This window comes from Equus caballus, chromosome 5, assembly GCF_041296265.1.
Source record: "Equus caballus isolate H_3958 breed thoroughbred chromosome 5, TB-T2T, whole genome shotgun sequence".
Classification (NCBI taxonomy): domain Eukaryota; kingdom Metazoa; phylum Chordata; class Mammalia; order Perissodactyla; family Equidae; genus Equus; species Equus caballus.
The window spans coordinates 32,841,870-32,859,225 of record NC_091688.1 but is presented as its reverse complement, the minus strand read 5'-3'; the positions used below and the strand labels follow the sequence as shown (position 1 = coordinate 32,859,225).

At 45.0% G+C, this 17,356-nt stretch overlaps 1 protein-coding gene across 5 annotated transcripts in view; it reads right to left on the bottom strand.

Annotated features, from left to right (window-relative positions):
- LOC138924051 (neuroblastoma breakpoint family member 6-like) overlaps positions 1-17,356 on the bottom strand; it is a 101,736-nt gene that overhangs the window by 31,865 nt on the left and 52,515 nt on the right. For 2 of the 5 annotated variants that reach the window (XM_070266818.1, XM_070266815.1), the window contains 3 exons: positions 2,739-2,786; positions 2,429-2,638; positions 351-453 (listed from right to left, as the gene is read on the bottom strand). In XM_070266818.1, coding sequence (XP_070122919.1) covers positions 351-453; positions 2,429-2,606 — 281 coding nt within the window. In that variant the 5' untranslated portion in view covers positions 2,607-2,638; positions 2,739-2,786. Of the gene's footprint in view, positions 1-350; positions 454-2,428; positions 2,787-17,356 lie in introns of those variants that run through there. The other 3 variants (XM_070266819.1, XM_070266814.1, XM_070266816.1) reach the window with 2 other exon arrangements.

The following is a 17,356-nucleotide window of genomic DNA, read 5'->3' as shown; positions in this document are numbered from 1 at the left end:
ACAAGCCCTCGTGAGACAGGCGGTGATTGTGATTAAAGGGAAATGAGCGGGTGATGGCACACTGTCAACGTACTAAATGCCACCAAATTGTTCACCTCAATTTGTGCAAATTCGTGTTTGGTGAATTTCAGTTCAAAAATGAACAGTTTTGAAAAAAAAGAGTAAGTGAGCCTCTGAATAGTTGGAGTCCATAATTTTCCAATTATTTTTCCCTAGTTGCTTTATAAACATTGGAACACAAGCGCCTGCCGTGTACATTTCTGCCTTCTCTTGGCCCAAAGTTGCTCCCTGCCCCACTTCAGCTTTTCCCACAGCTACCCACCAGCATAAACCCACACAGCCCTCCTTACCTGAGCTTCTTGGCTAGCGTTGACTTCTCTGCCAGCTTCCCCTCCTCAAAAGGCAGCTTGTCCCCAAGCACGGATTCAATGATGTCTTTGCACTCTCCACACTCTGAAAAAGGACAGAGAGCCCTGCCTCAGTGGAAAGCTGGCCATGCTGCTGTGGTCACTGCCTTCAAGGGAGGAAGCAGGGTCCATGCCCAGTACCAGGCTCCACACTGGGATTTCCGCATCTTATTCCTCGGCCTCCAAACTACTACACAGCATTGGGTTACTCCCCATTTTAGAGCTGAGGAAAGAGAAGCTCCAAGGCACAGAAAGTATCTAGATACATTAACTTCTATTTGACAAAGGCAGAATTCCCATCCCTGAGACTGACCCTGAGTCGTGGGCCTTAGTCACGTTACCAAGCCTCGCAGCCTCTTAAGTGAAACACCAAGCAGGCGCGTGCAGTAGTGATTGCCTGTGTGCTTGGGAAGGCCCGGTGGACTCTACTGACTGTTGGTTCCCTTGAGCTCAGAATTTCAAGGTCAAGTACATCCAAGATAAAGACGTTTATATGGATTCAACCCTGTAAAATATTATGCATTTGCCCATAAATTTCTGAAGGAAACGTGCACAGATACTAAGAAAGTTTGTGTTAAATTAAAAGCAATAGAAGGAAGAACTAACAAATAGTGTTGACCCTGTGACAGGGACTTACAGAAATCATCCATGTGATGCATTGCAACAACTCAAACAAGTAGGTACCATGACAGCACCGTATTAACAGAGGAGGAAACTGAGGCACAGAAAGACACACAGCTTGGATTGGAGCCCAGAAAGACTGGCCTAGAGTCCATGCTCTTCACCACTGCACCGTGTTACATTGACACCCAGGTCTTAAGTGATATCTTTCTTCTTCATCAGCTTCAAAATGTGTTTCCTACAGTTACGCTGTGATTCTAAGGCAGGATGTAAATAAAACTTCGTTTGTCCTTTCCTGAAAGCTCATCTCTTCACTTTTTAAATGGCAGGCTTTGATTTTCTCTGTGTCAGTCATTTTAGTTACTCCCCCCTCAATGGCTTATTGAAAAGCAATTGTAGGAAACGACCCCAATTCAGGCTCCGAGTTGTCAAGATCCTTCTAAACACTCTGCTGTGCACATGCCCTGGTTGTCACGGTTCTTGTCGTCACTACAGCCCAGTCTCACTGAGCAGGCAATCGAGCTTCCAGTTTTGAGGCTGACTGGGGCAGGGAAGGGCCTGCCTCACACACTGGCTTGAGTTTTCCTGGGGCTAGTGGTCTCCCCCACCTACCTCACTTCGTGGCCTCAATTTGGCCACAGGTCTCATAGCCCAGACTCTCAAGGTCACCTGGACCTGTTGGTTGCCCTGCATCCCTGAGGGTTCACCAGCTGAGCGGGAGACACAGGTGGTGGGACAGATTCTCTGGTTTCCATAGAAACAGCCCCAACCTTACCACAGGGTGTCAAACGTCTTCCTCAGACTCAGGAAGAAGAGCCCGTGCCCTGGAAGAGAGGGCTTCCCTCTCACCAGGGCATTCCCTGTTTTGATGGTGTCACTCCTGGATAGCACAGTTTCGGTGAGGAGCATATTCATCTTTAAGCTCCTATAAAGCAGCTACTATCATCTGTTTCCCAATGTAAGTAGCACAGTGCTTTGCCCATGGGACCTCAGAGGAGCTTAAACTGAGGGAGTTCACTTGTCCCAGACATTTAGGCCCAGAGCGATGCAGGATGTGGTAAAGGACAGAGAGGATGCTGAGAGAAACAGTGCAGCCCTTTCCTGAGAGGAAGACGCAATTGTGTGGCTGCACCAGCAATCGATGTCTGGGACTCGAATTCTAAAGCCGCCCTATACCACACTGCAAATCTGAAAAAGTTGCTAAACTCTTTGTGCATCAGTTTCTCCATCCCCAGCAAAATGAGGGCAAAATACCTACCTCTGACTTTTCTGGATTGTGGTCAGAATGAAAGTTATTTTGACAAAGGGACCAGAGGATAAAGTCTGGAGAAATTTTAGTGTCCTAGAGGGCAGACAGGGATCACTCACCCATCTGGGGAGCACGGCCCTGGGAGACTTACTGTGCTTCTGCAGCTCGGTGGCCAGGGAGTAGGCAGCAGCTTCGGATACAAGGAATTCCTCCATGAGGGCTTGGAAGTCCTGCTTGCTTTGTGCCAGCTGTGAACGCAATTCCTGGTTGGACTCCTGGAGGGTCAACTCTGCCCTCGGATCAGACAAAGCGTGAGGACACACGGCCATGGTGATGTTGGCAGAAGAGGTAGAGCCAGAGACTGGGCAGAGAAACCCAAACATATAATGAGTGAAAAACAAGCAAAGACAAAACGGTTTCACCAGGCCAGAGGGGTGTTTACACAGGAATCCTTAACTTACCGTTGGGGACAACTAGATCAACACTCTACAACAGCTGAGGGTCCGGAACTGCCAAAACAAGGTTCAAGATGACAGAGCTCAGAGCCACAGGCACCGCCTGCAGCTCAGAGTCAGACAGCAGTGATGGAGAGAGGCCCCAGCGCGCCAGTTAACGGTCTGGCGTTGCAATAACAGAATTGGAAGGTGGAGGTGTCATGGAATCTTAGGAGCCCCTGCCTTCCAGTTGCCTAGGCCCTGCTGCTACCCCAGGCTGCCCGGCCTTTTCTGAAGGCCACTGCTGATGGGCATCACCCCAAAGCAGCTGTCTACTCTCGTGGTGACACTACCGACCTGTCTCTTTCCAGAAAATATCTAAGCATAGCTCTCAGTGCCCATTCCTGTGTGCATCTCAAAACAGAAAGAGAAACCAGTGTCCCAACAAAGTTTGTCTTCTGAAGCACCGTCACGAAGTCACCCCACTTTCTCTCTAAATGTAAACCGATCTTAAGGTTTTCCCATACGTGAAAGATGGCAAACTTGTAGACTCTCATGCTGCTATTCGCTGGGCTTTCTCCAGTTTTTTCTACATCCATTAAAAGGGACAAAAGCAGAGTGTAATACTAAGTGAATGAATACTTCGTTAAAAAATTATTCTCTGTCCTGACTCACAATACTCCTCTTGCTGCATCCCTGTGTTGTGTCGACTTCTTGCCCCTCACTAGGGCAGCATGTTCGCTTATCTTCAAACTTAAGTCAGTGTGACATCTCTACCTCCTAAAATCCTTCTCTATGTGTGGGCCGCTTTTGCGGTTGTTACTTTTTAAGTGTCCGTAAACACTATCTTTCCTACTTGTTGGTTCCGGATATCCACATATTATGCCTTCTAGTCCCACAAGAGCTCTTTTCCAGCTCTGAAAATGATTACAGTGGTTTATGAGTATATCCTGAATACACGTAGTGGCCCTTTCTTTTGCAAACACTTGTCAACCTGATGCTATTTCTTGTCGTCATTCAGTTCACTCACGTTTGGAACAGATCAGGGATGCGGAGCAGTGTTGATGGATTGTTGCTGGACAGATCCCTTCGAGCTGTCGTCATGCTACTGACCTGCGTTTATATTCCTCTACCAGAATGTGGAATTTCAAGGTCACGGTTCAGGGATGGTGGATGACCCACAGTGTTATGTGTGTGATGGGGTTCAGTGACAGAGAAGCTGAGGTTGACAAGAGAGGCACAGGCAGGCAGGGGAAAGTGGTGCCCTGAATGCCCTGCTCACTTTCTTGTCATCTCTTCCCACCCGGGTCTTGTGAAGAGGAGAATTGGGAGACCCCCTGTGGCATTGGTCTCTTCAGTTTAGCTGCTGGACTTGCCCAAGCTGAGGGCGCGATGGGTCTGGCCATGTACCACCAAGCTTTCACGTCAAGGTAAAGGACAGAGGACCGCATCAACCGCTTTTGAGGCTCATCTCCTCCCCACGCCACGCCATCCTCCAACGACACTGTGGAATGCTATTGGTGTGTCAGAGCCATGAAAAGCTTTAAAGAAATCTCTCTTTTGGTGTCAGTTGGATGTGACATTCTTTTCTTTATGTCTCAAAGTCTGTGGTCTAGTGGGCCCAACTGTCCTGAACTGGAATGGACTTGCCAACTTTCTGGTGTTTTGTTAGGTGGCTAGAATATTTATAAGATTTTCTGAGTTCAAACCTCACTGTTGAAGTTTGAATGAAGAATGACAGGACTTACTTTGTAAAGTGAGAGACTCAGAGAAGATTGGTCTCATTGATGAGCAGAAAGAGTAAATTTCACTTCTACTCAAAGCACGCTAGAATTTGAAATTATGGCTCTCACTGTTGTCAAGGTGGAGCCCCGGGTGCCTGAGGCGTATGTCCCTAAGGCCTCATGTCTATGCTATAAAATTTATGAAGTTAAAATGCAGTCAGATGGGCCAGATCCCCTTCCATTCTAGAGTCCTCCAACAGTTTCTCCCCTGCTTTAGCGACTTGATTGAAAGTATCCTTGTTGTTCTGCTCTGTCCTGCTTTTGTCTTTTGCATAAAAGTTATACAGCTCCATGTTTCCTACCCCCAGGTCAATCATTATAATAAGCACCTGCATCCAAAGCAGTCCTGAGACAAAAGAAACAAAGCTGGAGGTATGGTACTCCCTGATTTTAAAATATACTACAAGCTCTATTAATCAAAACATTATGGGGCCAGCCCATTGGCAGGCAGAGTGCTTTGAGCTCACATGTGCCACTTCAGCGGCCCAGGGTTCGCCAGTTCGCATAGCGGGTGTGGACCTACTCACTGCTTAACAAGTCATGCTGTGGCACCGGTCCTACAGAAAAGAAAATAGAGGAAGATGTGCATGGATGTCAGCTCAGGCCCAATCTTCCACAGCAAAAAGGTGAAGATTGGTGGCAGATGTTAGAAGAGGACTAAACTTCCTCAAAAAAAAAAAATCATGATACTGGAAAGAAAACAGACACAAAGATCAATAGAACTGGAGCTCGATCCAAGATGGCGCCATGAGTAGTCCTCTTTGTCTCTCCCCCTTCGAGTCTACAATTATTTGGACACTTATCGCTTAACAAAGGATATCCAGACAGCATCTCAGGACGTCTGAGAGACCCACACGACTATACATCGAAAGGCGGACGGACTTTCCTCCGGGAGGATGTGGAAATAGGTGAAAACTCTCCGACCCCGACCCAACAGCCTAGTACCTGCAAGCGGCTTTCTTCCAACGGATGCCCCCAGAAGATCAACACACATCTAGGGCAGGAGCGAGCACACAACAGAGGAGCGACGGTGGAAACAGGTGACGAGAACCCTACCTAAACCTCCTGCCATTACTCCTAAAGGCAGAGGGAAACTTTGGAGTTGCACACCTGGGCCAGCGGGGAGAGTCTCTCCCCACCATTGGCGGGGAGATCCCGCCTGCTGCTCACGGCGCCCGGAGGGTCCCAGAGAGAGTCTCTGAGGGTACGGAGGTCCCCCGGCTGCCACTGCCTGCACGGTGGGGCTAGGGAGTGCCGGAGATCTCCGAGCAGACTGGGGCTGGGTGAAGCTCCAGGGGCCGGCTCTGCGCCCTGGAGGGGAAGCTCTGGAGTTCTTCCCGGGCAGCAGACAGGGCTCTCTGTCTGCCATTAGTGGAGGGGCCATGCCCAGCATTCACAACTCCGGGAAAGTCCCGGAGAGAACCCCAGAGGGCGAAGTGACCTCCAGCTGCCGTTGCCCGCCCCGTGGGGCTAGGGATTGCCGGAGATCTTGGAGAGGACTGGGGCTGGGTGAAGCTCCAGAGGCCAGCTCCGCGGCCCGGAGGGGAAGCTCCAGAGTTCTGCCCGGGCAGCAGACAAAACTCTCTGCTATTAGCGGAGGGGCCACGCCCAGCATCCACAATACTGGGAGGGTCCCGGAGAGGAGAATATCAGGCAGGGCAGCAGCTGACCAGCTACCACTGAAATCAGGATCTCTGGCTATCCCCCAAGACAGGGCAAAGGGCTCCCCGAGTTCCTGGGGAACAGGACTGGGGCTGGGGGGAGTTCCAGCGACCCAGCTCCATAGCCTAGGGGGAAACCCTACAGGCTCACAGCAGCCTCAGGGAAAGCCTCTGCACAGCACTAGTAGAAAGCACCCATCCGGCAGCCACAAGGCTGGAAGAACCTGGGACAAAAGCAGCATAGCTAGGTGAACTAACCACAGACTGTAGAAGATGCCAATAGCTCTCCTGCGACCCATAGTGGACAAGTGAGATTTTGTGGGTGCTGACAGCGACGGAGTGACAAATATAAGTGATCCCACCCCTGGCCGCTGGAAAAGCCCATAACACCGTTGCAGACACCAAGGAGGGAGCACGTCTACGTGGGCTGCAACAGTAGGCACCAGCAGCCTGAACCCCCCCTGAGACAGCCCCCAAGGCAGAGGAGGGAATCCAAAGGACCACTGTGACTACGAGGAGGGGCCCAGGCCCAGTTAGCAACTGCAGATAGGGTTCCTGGTTGGTGCAGTATAAACAGCTGCTCCCCCACCGCAGCAGCAGAAACAAGTGAAAGGAGCAACTAAACTCTATCTCTATGCGGAGGCACAAATCAACAACATCAAGCAATATGAAAAAATACATTAAATCTCCAGAACAGAAAGAAAATAACAAATACACAGAAAACAATCCCAGAGAAAATGAGATATATAACCTAAATGATGATGACTTCAAAACAGCCATCATTAAAATACTCAATGAGTTAAGAGAGAATTCTGACCGACAACTCAACGAGTTCAGGAGCTATGTCACAAAAGAGTTTGATACGATAAAGAAGAACCAAACAGAAATACTGGAAATGAAGAACACAATAGAGGAGATTAAGAAAAATCTACATGCTCTGAACAGTAGGGCCGATAATATGGAGGAAAGAATTAGCAATTTGGAAGATGGCAATATAGAATTGCCGAAGGCAGAGGAGGAGAGAGAAGTAAGACTAAAAAGAAATGAAGAAACTCTCCGAGAATTATCAGACACAATTAGGAGATGCAACGTAAGGATTATAGGTATACCAGAGGGAGAAGAGAAGGAGAAAGGGGCAGAAAACCTATTCAAAGAAATAATGGCTGAGAACTTCCCAAATCTGGTGAGGGAGATGGATCTTCAGGTGACAGAAGCCAATAGATCTCCAAACTTTATCAATGCAAGAAGACCAACTCCACGGCATATAGTAGTGAAGCTAGCAAAAGTCAACGACAAGGAGAAAATACTAAGGACAGCCAGGCAAAAGAAACTAGCCAACAAAGGAACCCCCATCAGGCTATCAGCAGATTTCTCAGCAGAAACTTTACAGGCTAGAAGAGAGTGGAATGATATATTCAAAAATCTGAAGGACAAAAATCTACAGCCGAGAAGTCTCTACCCAGCGAAAATATCCTTCAAATACGATGGAGAAATAAAAACTTTCCCAGATAAACAAAAATTAAGGGAGTTCATTGCCACAAAACCTCCTCTTCAGGAAATCCTCAGGAATACCCTCATTCCTGAAAAATCCAAAAAAGGAAAGGGGCTACAAAACCAAGAGCAGAGGAGATAAGTAGAAGGACAACAACAGAGAGTAGCAGCTCTTCATCAGAACAGATTAAACCATGGGACGAGAAACAAAGGAAATTGAAGAAAACCGGAAAACAAGACACAAAATGGTAGTGGTAGGCCCCCACATCTCAATAATCACTCTAAATGTAAATGGATTGAACTCCCCAATCAAAAGACACAGAGTGGCAGGATGGATCAAAGAACAAGATCCAACAATATGCTGCCTCCAGGAAACACACCTCAGCCCCAAAGACAAACACAGACTCAGAGTGAAGGGATGGAGAACAATACTCCAAGCTAATAATGAACAAAAGAAAGCAGGTGTCGCTATACTAATATCAGACAAGGTAGATTTCAAAGCAAAACAGATAAAGAAAGACAAAGAGGGACAGTACATAATGATAAAAGGGACTCTCCACCAAGAAGACATAACACTTATAAATATATACGCACCCAACACAGGAGCACCAAAATTTGTAAAGCAACTCTTAATAGAACTAAAAGAAGACATCAACAACAATACAATAATAGTAGGGGACCTCAACACACCATTAACACCAATGGACAGAACATCCAGACAGAAAATCAACAAGGAAATAATAGAAGTAAATGAAAAATTAGACCAGATGGACTTAATGGATATATAGAGAACACTTCATCCAAAAACAGCAGGTTACACATTCTTCTCAAGTGCACATGGAACATTCTCAAGGATTGACCATATTTTGGGAAACAAAGCAAACATCAATAAATACAAGAGAGTTGAAATAATATCAAGCATCTTTTCTGATTATAATGCTATGAAACTAGAAATCAACTACAAGAAAAAAGCAGAGAAAGGTGCAAAAATGTGGAGACTAAACAACACGCTTCTCAACAAACAATGGATCATTGAAGAAATTAAAGAAGAAGTCAAATATTATCTGGAGACAAATCAAAATGAGAACACGACATACCAAACCATTTGGGATGCAGCAAAAGCAGTCCTAAGAGGGAAATTCATCGCAATACAGGCTCACCTCACTAAACAAGAAAAAGCTCACGTAAGCAACCTCAAACGACACCTAACAGAACTAGAGAAAGAAGAACAAGCAAAGCCCAGAGTCAGTAGAAGGAGGGAAATAATAAAAATAAGAGCAGAAATAAACGATATTGAAACAAAAAAGACAATAGAAAGGATCAATGAAACAAAGAGTTGGTTCTTCGAAAGAATTAACAAAATTGACAAACCCTTAGCCAGACTCACCAAGAAAAGAAGAGAGAAATCGCAAATAAATAAAATTAGGAATGAGAGAGGAGAAATCACAACAGATACCAATGAAATACAAGAGATCATAAGAGAATACTATGAAAAACTATATGCCAACAAATTGAACAACCTGGAAGAAATGGACAAATTCCTAGACTCCTACAATCTCCCCAAACTGAATCAGGAAGAAATGGAGAATCTGAATAGGCCAATGACAAGTATGGAAATAGAAACGGTAATCAAAAACCTCCCCAAAAATAAGAGTCCAGGACCAGACGGCTTCTCTGGAGAATTCTACCAAACATTCAAAGAAGACTTAATACCTATTCTTCTCAAACTGTTCCAGAAAATTGAGAAAGATGGAGTACTCCCTAACACATTCTATGAAGCCAACATCACTCTGATCCCCAAACCTGACAAGGACAACACAAAGAAGGAGAACTACAGGCCGATATCACTGATGAACATAGATGCAAAAATCCTCAACAAAATTTTGGCAAACTGAATACAGCAATACATCAAAAAGATTATACACCATGATCAAGTGGGATTTATACCAGGGACACAGGGATGGTTCAACATCCGCAGGTCAATCAACGTGATACACTACATCAACAAAATGAAACACAAAAACCACATGATCATCTCAATAGATGCAGAGAAAGCATTCGACAAGATCCAACACCCATTTATGATAAAAACCCTCAATAAAATGGGTATAGAAGGAAAGTACCTCAACATAATAAAGGCCATATATGACAGACCCACAGCCAACATCATACTCAATGGACAAAAACTGAAAGCCATCCCTCTGAGGACAGGAACAAGACAAGCGTGCCCACTTTCACCACTCCTATTCAACATAGTACTGGAGGTGCTGGCCAGAGCAATTCGGCAGGAAAAAGAAATAAAAGGAATCCAAATAGGTAACGAAGAAGTAAAACTCTCGCTGTTTGCAGACGACATGATCTTATATATAGAAAACCCCAAAGAATCCATAGAAAATCTATTAGAAATAATCAACAACTACAGCAAAGTAGCAGGGTATAAAATTAACGTGCATAAATCAGTAGCATTTCTATACACTAACAATGAACTAACAGAAAAAAAACTCAAGAACTCAATCCCATTCACAATCGCAACGAAAAGAATAAAATACCTTGGGATAAACTTAACCAAGGAAGTGAAGGATCTATACAATGAAAACTACAAGACTTTCTTGAAAGAAATTGACGATGACATAAAGAGATGAAAAGACATTCCATGCACATGGATTGGAAGAATAAACATAGTTAAAATGTCCATACTACCTAAAGCAATCTACACATTCAATGCTATCCCAATCAGAATCCCAAGAACATTCTTCACAGAAATTGAACAAACAATCCTAAAATTCATATGGGGCAACAAAAGACCGCAAATTGCTAAAGCAATCCTGAGCAAGAAAAACAAAGCCGGCGGAATCACAATCCCCGATTTCAAAACATACTACAAAGCTACAGTGATCAAAACAGCATGGTACTGGTACAAAAACAGGTCCACAGATCAATGGAACAGAATTGAAAGCCCAGAGATAAAACCACACATCTATGGACAGCTAATCTTCGACAAAGGAGCAGAGGGCCTACAATGGAGAAAAGAAAGTCTCTTCAACAAATGGTGCTGGGAAAACTGCACAGCCACATGCAAAAGATTGAAAATTGACCATTCTTTTTCACCACACACCAAAATAAACTCAAAATGGATCAAAGACCTAAAGATTAGGCCTGAGACAATAAGTCTTTTGGAAGAGAATATAGGCAGTACACTCTTTGACACCAGTTTCAAAAGAATCTTTTCAGACACTATAACTCCTCAGTTGAGGGAAACGATAGAAAGAATAAACAAATGGGACTTCATCAGACTAAAGAGCTTCTTCAAGGCAAGGGAAAATAGGATTGAAATAAAAAAACAGCTCACTAATTGGGAAAAAATATTTACAAGCCACTTATCCGACAAAGGGTTAATCTCCATAATATACAAAGAACTCACACTGCTTAACAACAAAAAAACAAACAACCCGATCAAAAAATGGGCAGAGGACATGAACAGACATTTCTCAAAAGAAGATATGAATATGGCCAATAGACACATGAAAAGATGTTCATCATCGCTAATCATCAGGGAAATGCAAATCAAAACTACACTAAGATATCACCTTACACCCGTTAGATTGGCAAAAACATCCAAAACCAAGAGCAACAAATGTTGCAGAGGTTGTGGAGAAAAAGGAACCCTCATACACTGTTGGTGGGAATGCAAACTGGTACAGCCACTGTGGAAAACACTATGGAGATTTCTCAAAAAGTTACAAATAGAAATACCCCATGACCCAGCCATCCCATTACTGTATCTATACTAAGAACCTGAAATCAGAAATCTCAAGAGTCCGTTGCACCCCTATGTTCATCGCAGCATTATTTACAATAGCCAAGACGTGGAACCAACCTACATGCCCAGAAACTGATGATTGGATAAAGAAGATGTGGTATATATAAACAATGGAATACTACTCAGCCATAAAAAAAGACAAAATTGGCCCATTCACAGCAACGTGGATGGACATTGAGGGTATTATGTTAAGCGAAATAAGCCAGTCAGAGAAAGATGTACTCTATATGACTCCACTCATAGGTGGAAGTTAGTATATTGATAAGCAGATCTGATCGGTGGTTACCAGGGAAAAGGGGGGATGGGGGGAGGGCATAAAGGGGGAAGTGGTGTACCCACAAAATGACTAACAAAAATGTACAACTGAAATCTCACAAGGTTGTAATCTACCATAACATTAATAAAAAATAAAAATAAAAAAAAAGATCAATGGAACGGAATGGAGAGCACAGAAATAAACCCTCACATCTATGGACAGCTAATCTTTGACAAAAGAGCCAAGAACGCACAGTGGGGAAAGGAACGTCTCTTCAATAAATGTTAATGGGAAATTGGACAGCCACATGCAAAAGAATGAAAGTAGACCATTATCATACACGACACAGAAAATTAACTCAAAATGCATTAAGGACTGGAATGTAAGACCTGAAACCAGAAAATTAGAAGAAAACATAGGCAGTGCACTCTTTGACATTGGTCTTCACAGTATCCTTTGGATTATCATGTCTCCTCAGGCAAGGGAAACAGAAGCAAGAAGAAACAAATGGGACTACGTCAAACAAGACTTCTTAACTCACGGTGGAGAACGACTTGATCAGCACTCCACAACAGCTGAGGGTCCGGAACTGCCAAAACAAGGTTCAAGATGACAGAGCTCAGAGCCACAGGCACCGCCTGCAGCTCAGAGTCAGACAGCAGTGATGGAGAGAGGCCCCAGCGCGCCAGTTAACGGTCTGGCGTTGCAATAACAGAATTGGAAGGTGGAGGTGTCATGGAATCTTAGGAGCCCCTGCCTTCCAGTTGCCTAGGCCCTGCTGCTACCCCAGGCTGCCCGGCCTTTTCTGAAGGCCACTGCTGATGGGCATCACCCCAAAGCAGCTGTCTACTCTCGTGGTGACACTACCGACCTGTCTCTTTCCAGAAAATATCTAAGCATAGTTCTCAGTGCCCATTCCTGTGTGCATCTCAAAACAGAAAGAGAAACCAGTGTCCCAACAAAGTTTGTCTTCTGAAGCACCGTCACGAAGTCACCCCACTTTCTCTCTAAATGTAAACCGATCTTAAGGTTTTCCCAGACGTGAAAGATGGCAAACTTTTAGACTCTCATGCTGCTATTCGCTGGGCTTTCTCCAGTTTTTTCTACATCCATTAAAAGGGACAAAAGCAGAGTGTAATACTAAGTGAATGAATACTTCGTTAAAAAATTATTCTCTGTCCTGACTCACAATACTCCTCTTGCTGCATCCCTGTGTTGTGTCGACTTCTTGCCCCTCACTAGGGCAGCATGTTGGCTTATCTTCAAACTTAAGTCAGTGTGACATCTCTACCTCCTAAAATCCTTCTCTATGTGTGGGCCGCTTTTGTGGCTGTTACTTTTTAAATGTCTGTAAACTATCTTTCCTACTTGTTGCTTCCGGATATCCACATATTATGCCTTCTAGTCCCACAAGAGCTCTTTTCCAGCTCTGAAAATGATTACAGTGGTTTATGAGTATATCCTGAATACACGTAGTGGCCCTTTCTTTTGCAAACACTTGGCAACCTGATGCTATTTCTTGTCATTCAGTTCACTCACGTTTGGAACAGATCAGGGATGGGGAGCAGTGTTGATGGATTGTTGCTGGACAGATCCCTTCGAGCTGTCATCATGCTACTGACTTGCAGTTATATTCCTCTACCAGAATGTGGAATTTCAAGGTCACGGTTCAGGGATGGTGGATGACCCACAGTGTTATGTGTGTCATGGGGTTCAGTGACAGAGAAGCTGAGGTTGACAAGAGAGGCACAGGCAGGCAGGGGAAAGTGGTGCCCTGAATGCCCTGCTCACTTTCTTGTCATCTCTTCCCACCCGGGTCTTGTGAAGAGGAGAATTGGGAGACCCCCTGTGGCATTGGTCTCTTCAGTTTAGCTGCTGCACTCGCCTGAGCTGAGGGCGCGATGGGTCTGGCCATGTACCACCGAGCTTTCATGTCAAGATAAAGGACAGAGGACCGCATCAACCGCTTTTGAAGCTCATCTCCTCCCCACGCCACACCATCCTCCAACGACACTGTGGAATGCTATTGGTGTGTCAGAGCCATGAAAAGCTTTAGAGAAATCTCTCTTTTGGTGTCAGTTGGATGTGACATTCTTTTCTTTATGTCTCAAAGTCTGTGGTCTAGTGGGCCCAACTGTCCTGAACTGGAATGGACTTGCCAACTTTCTGGTGTTTTGTTAGGTGGCTAGAATATTTATAAGATTTTCTGAGTTCAAACCTCACTGTTGAAGTTTGAATGAAGAATGACAGGACTTACTTTGTAAAGTGAGAGACTCAGAGAAGATTGGTCTCATCGATGAGCAGAAAGAGTAAATTTCACTTCTACTCAAAGCACGCTAGAATTTGAAATTATGGCTCTCACTGTTGTCAAGGTGGAGTGCCGGGTGCCTGAGGCGTATGTCCCTAAGGCCTCATGTCTATGCTATAAAATGGATGAAGTTAAAGTGCAGTCAGATGGGCCAGATCCCCTTCCATTCTAGAGTCCTCCAACAGTTTCTCCCCTGCTTTAGCGACTTGAGTGAAAGTATCCTTGTTGTTCTGCTCTGTCCTGCTTTTGTCTTTTGCATAAAAGTTATACAGCTCCATGTTTCCTACCCCCAGGTCAATCATTATAATAAGCACCTGCATCCAAAGCAGTCCTGAGACAAAAGAAACAAAGCTGGAGGTATGGTACTCCCTGATTTCAAAATATACTACAAGCTCTATTAATCAAAACATTACGGGGCCAGCCCATTGGCAGGCAGAGTGCTTTGAGCTCACATGTGCCACTTCAGCGGCCCAGGGCTCGCCAGTTCAGATAGCGGGTGTGGACCTACTCACTGCTTAACAAGTCATGCTGTGGCACCGGTCCTACAGAAAAGAAAATAGAGGAAGATGTGCATGGATGTCAGCTCAGGCCCAATCTTCCACAGCAAAAAGGTGAAGATTGGTGGCAGATGTTAGATGAGGACTAAACTTCCTCAAAAAAAAAAAAAATCATGATACTGGAAAGAAAACAGACACAAAGATCAATGGAACTGAATGGAGAGCACAGAAATAAACCCTCACATCTCTGGACAGCTAATCTTTGACAAAAGAGCCTAGAACGTACAGTGGGGAAAGGAACATCTCTTCAATAAATGTTACTGGGAAATTGGACAGCCACATGCAAAAGAATGAAAGTAGACCATTATCATACACGACACAGAAAATTAACTCAAAATGCATTAAGGACTGGAATGTAAGACCTGAAACCAGAAAATTAGAAGAAAACATAGGCAGTGCACTCTTTGACATTGGTCTTCACAGTATCCTTTGGATTATCATGTCTCCTCAGGCAAGGGAAACAGAAGCAAGAAGAAACAAATGGGACTACGTCAAACAAGACTTCTTAACTCACGGTGGAGAACGACTTGATCAGCACTCCACAACAGCTGAGGGTGTGGAACTGCCAAAACAAGGTTCAAGATGACAGAGCTCAGAGCCACAGGCACCGCCTGCAGCTCAGAGTCAGACAGCAGTGATGGAGAGAGGCCCCAGCGCGCCGGTTAATGGTCTGGCGTTGCAGTAACAGAATTGGAAGGTGGAGGTGTCATGGAATCTTAGGAGCCCCTGCCTTCCAGTTGCCTAGGCCCTGCTGCTACCCCAGGCTGCCCGGCCTTTTCTGAAGGCCACTGCTGATGGGCATCACCCCAAAGCAGCTGTCTACTCTCGTGGTGACACTACCGACCTGTCTCTTTCCAGAAAATATCTAAGCATAGTTCTCAGTGCCCATTCCTGTGTGCATCTCAAAACAGAAAGAGAAACCAGTGTCCCAACAAAGTTTGTCTTCTGAAGCACCGTCACGAAGTCACCCCACTTTCTCTCTAAATGTAAACCGATCTTAAGGTTTTCCCAGACATGAAAGATGGCAAACTTTTAGACTCTCATGCTGCTATTCGCTGGGCTTTCTCCAGTTTTTTCTACATCCATTAAAAGGGACAAAAGCAGAGTGTAATACTAAGTGAATGAATACTTCGTTAAAAAATTATTCTCTGTCCTGACTCACAATACTCCTCTTGCTGCATCCCTGTTGTGTCGACTTCTTGCCCCTCACTAGGGCAGCATGTTGGCTTATCTTCAAACTTAAGTCAGTGTGACATCTCTACCTCCTAAAATCCTTCTCTATGTGTGGGCCACTTTTGTGGTTGTTTTTTAAACGTCCATAAACACTATCTTTCCTACTTGTTGCTTTCGGATATCCACATACTATGAATTGTAAACCCACAAGAGCTCTTTTTCAGCTCTGAAAATGATCACAGTAGTTTGTGAGTGTATCCCGAATACATGTAGTGCCCATTTCTTTTGCAAATACTTGTCAACCTTGATGCGGTCCTTGCTTTTTCTTGTCTTCATTCAGTTCACTCACATTTGGAACAGATCAGGGATGGGGAGCAGTGTTGATGGATTGTTGCTGGACAGATCCCTTCGAGCTGTCATCATGCTACTGACCTGCGGTTATAGTCCTCTACCAGAATGTGGAATTTCAAGGTCACGGTTCAGGGATGGTGGATGACCCACAGTGTATGTGTGTGATGGGGTTCAGTGACAGAGAAGCTGAGGTTGACAAGAGAGGCACAGGCAGGCAGGGGAAAGTGGTGCCCTGAATGCCCTGCTCACTTTCTTGTCATCTCTTCCCACCCGGGTCTTGTGAAGAGGAGAATTGGGAGACCCCCTGTGGCATTGGTCTCTTCAGTTTAGCTGATGCACTCGCCTGAGCTGAGGGCGCGATGGGTCTGGCCATGTACCACCGAGCTTTCATGTCAAGGTAAAGGACAGAGGACCGCATCAACCGCTTTGGAAGCTCATCTCCTCCCCACGACACGCCATCCTTCAACGACACTGTGGAATGCCATTGGTGTGTCAGAGCCATGAAAAGCTTTAAAGAAATCTCTTTTGGTGTCAGTTGGATGTGACATTCTTTTCTTTATGTCTCAAAGTCTGTGGTCTAGTGGGCCCAACTGTCCTGAACTGGAATGGACTTGCCAACTTTCTGGTGTTTTGTTAGGTGGCTAGAATATTTATAAGATTTTCTGACTTCAAACCTCACTGTTGAAGTTTGAATGAAGAATGACAGGACTTACTTTGTAAAGTGAGAGACTCAGAGAAGATTGGTCTCATCGATGAGCAGAAAGAGTAAATTTCACTTCTACTCAAAGCACGCTAGAATTTGAAATTATGGCTCTCACTGTTGTCAAGGTGGAGTGCCAGGTGCCTGAGGCATATGTCCCTAAGGCCTCACGTCTATGCTATAAAATGGATGAAGTTAAAGTGCAGTCAGATGGGCCAGATCCCCTTCCATTCTAGAGTCCTCCAACAGTTTCTCCCCTGCTTTAGCGACTTGATTGAAAGTATCCTTGTTGTTCTGCTCTGTCCTGCTTTTGTCTTTTGCATAAAAGTTATACAGCTCCATGTTTCCTACCCCAGGTCAATCATTATAATAAGCACCTGCATCCAAAGCAGTCCTGAGACAAAAGAAACAAAGCTGGAGGTATGGTACTCCCTGATTTCAAAATATACTACAAGCTCTATTAATCAAAACATTACGGGGCCAGCCCGTTGGCAGGCAGAGTGCTTTGAGCTCACATGTGCCACTTCAGCGGCCCAGGGCTCGC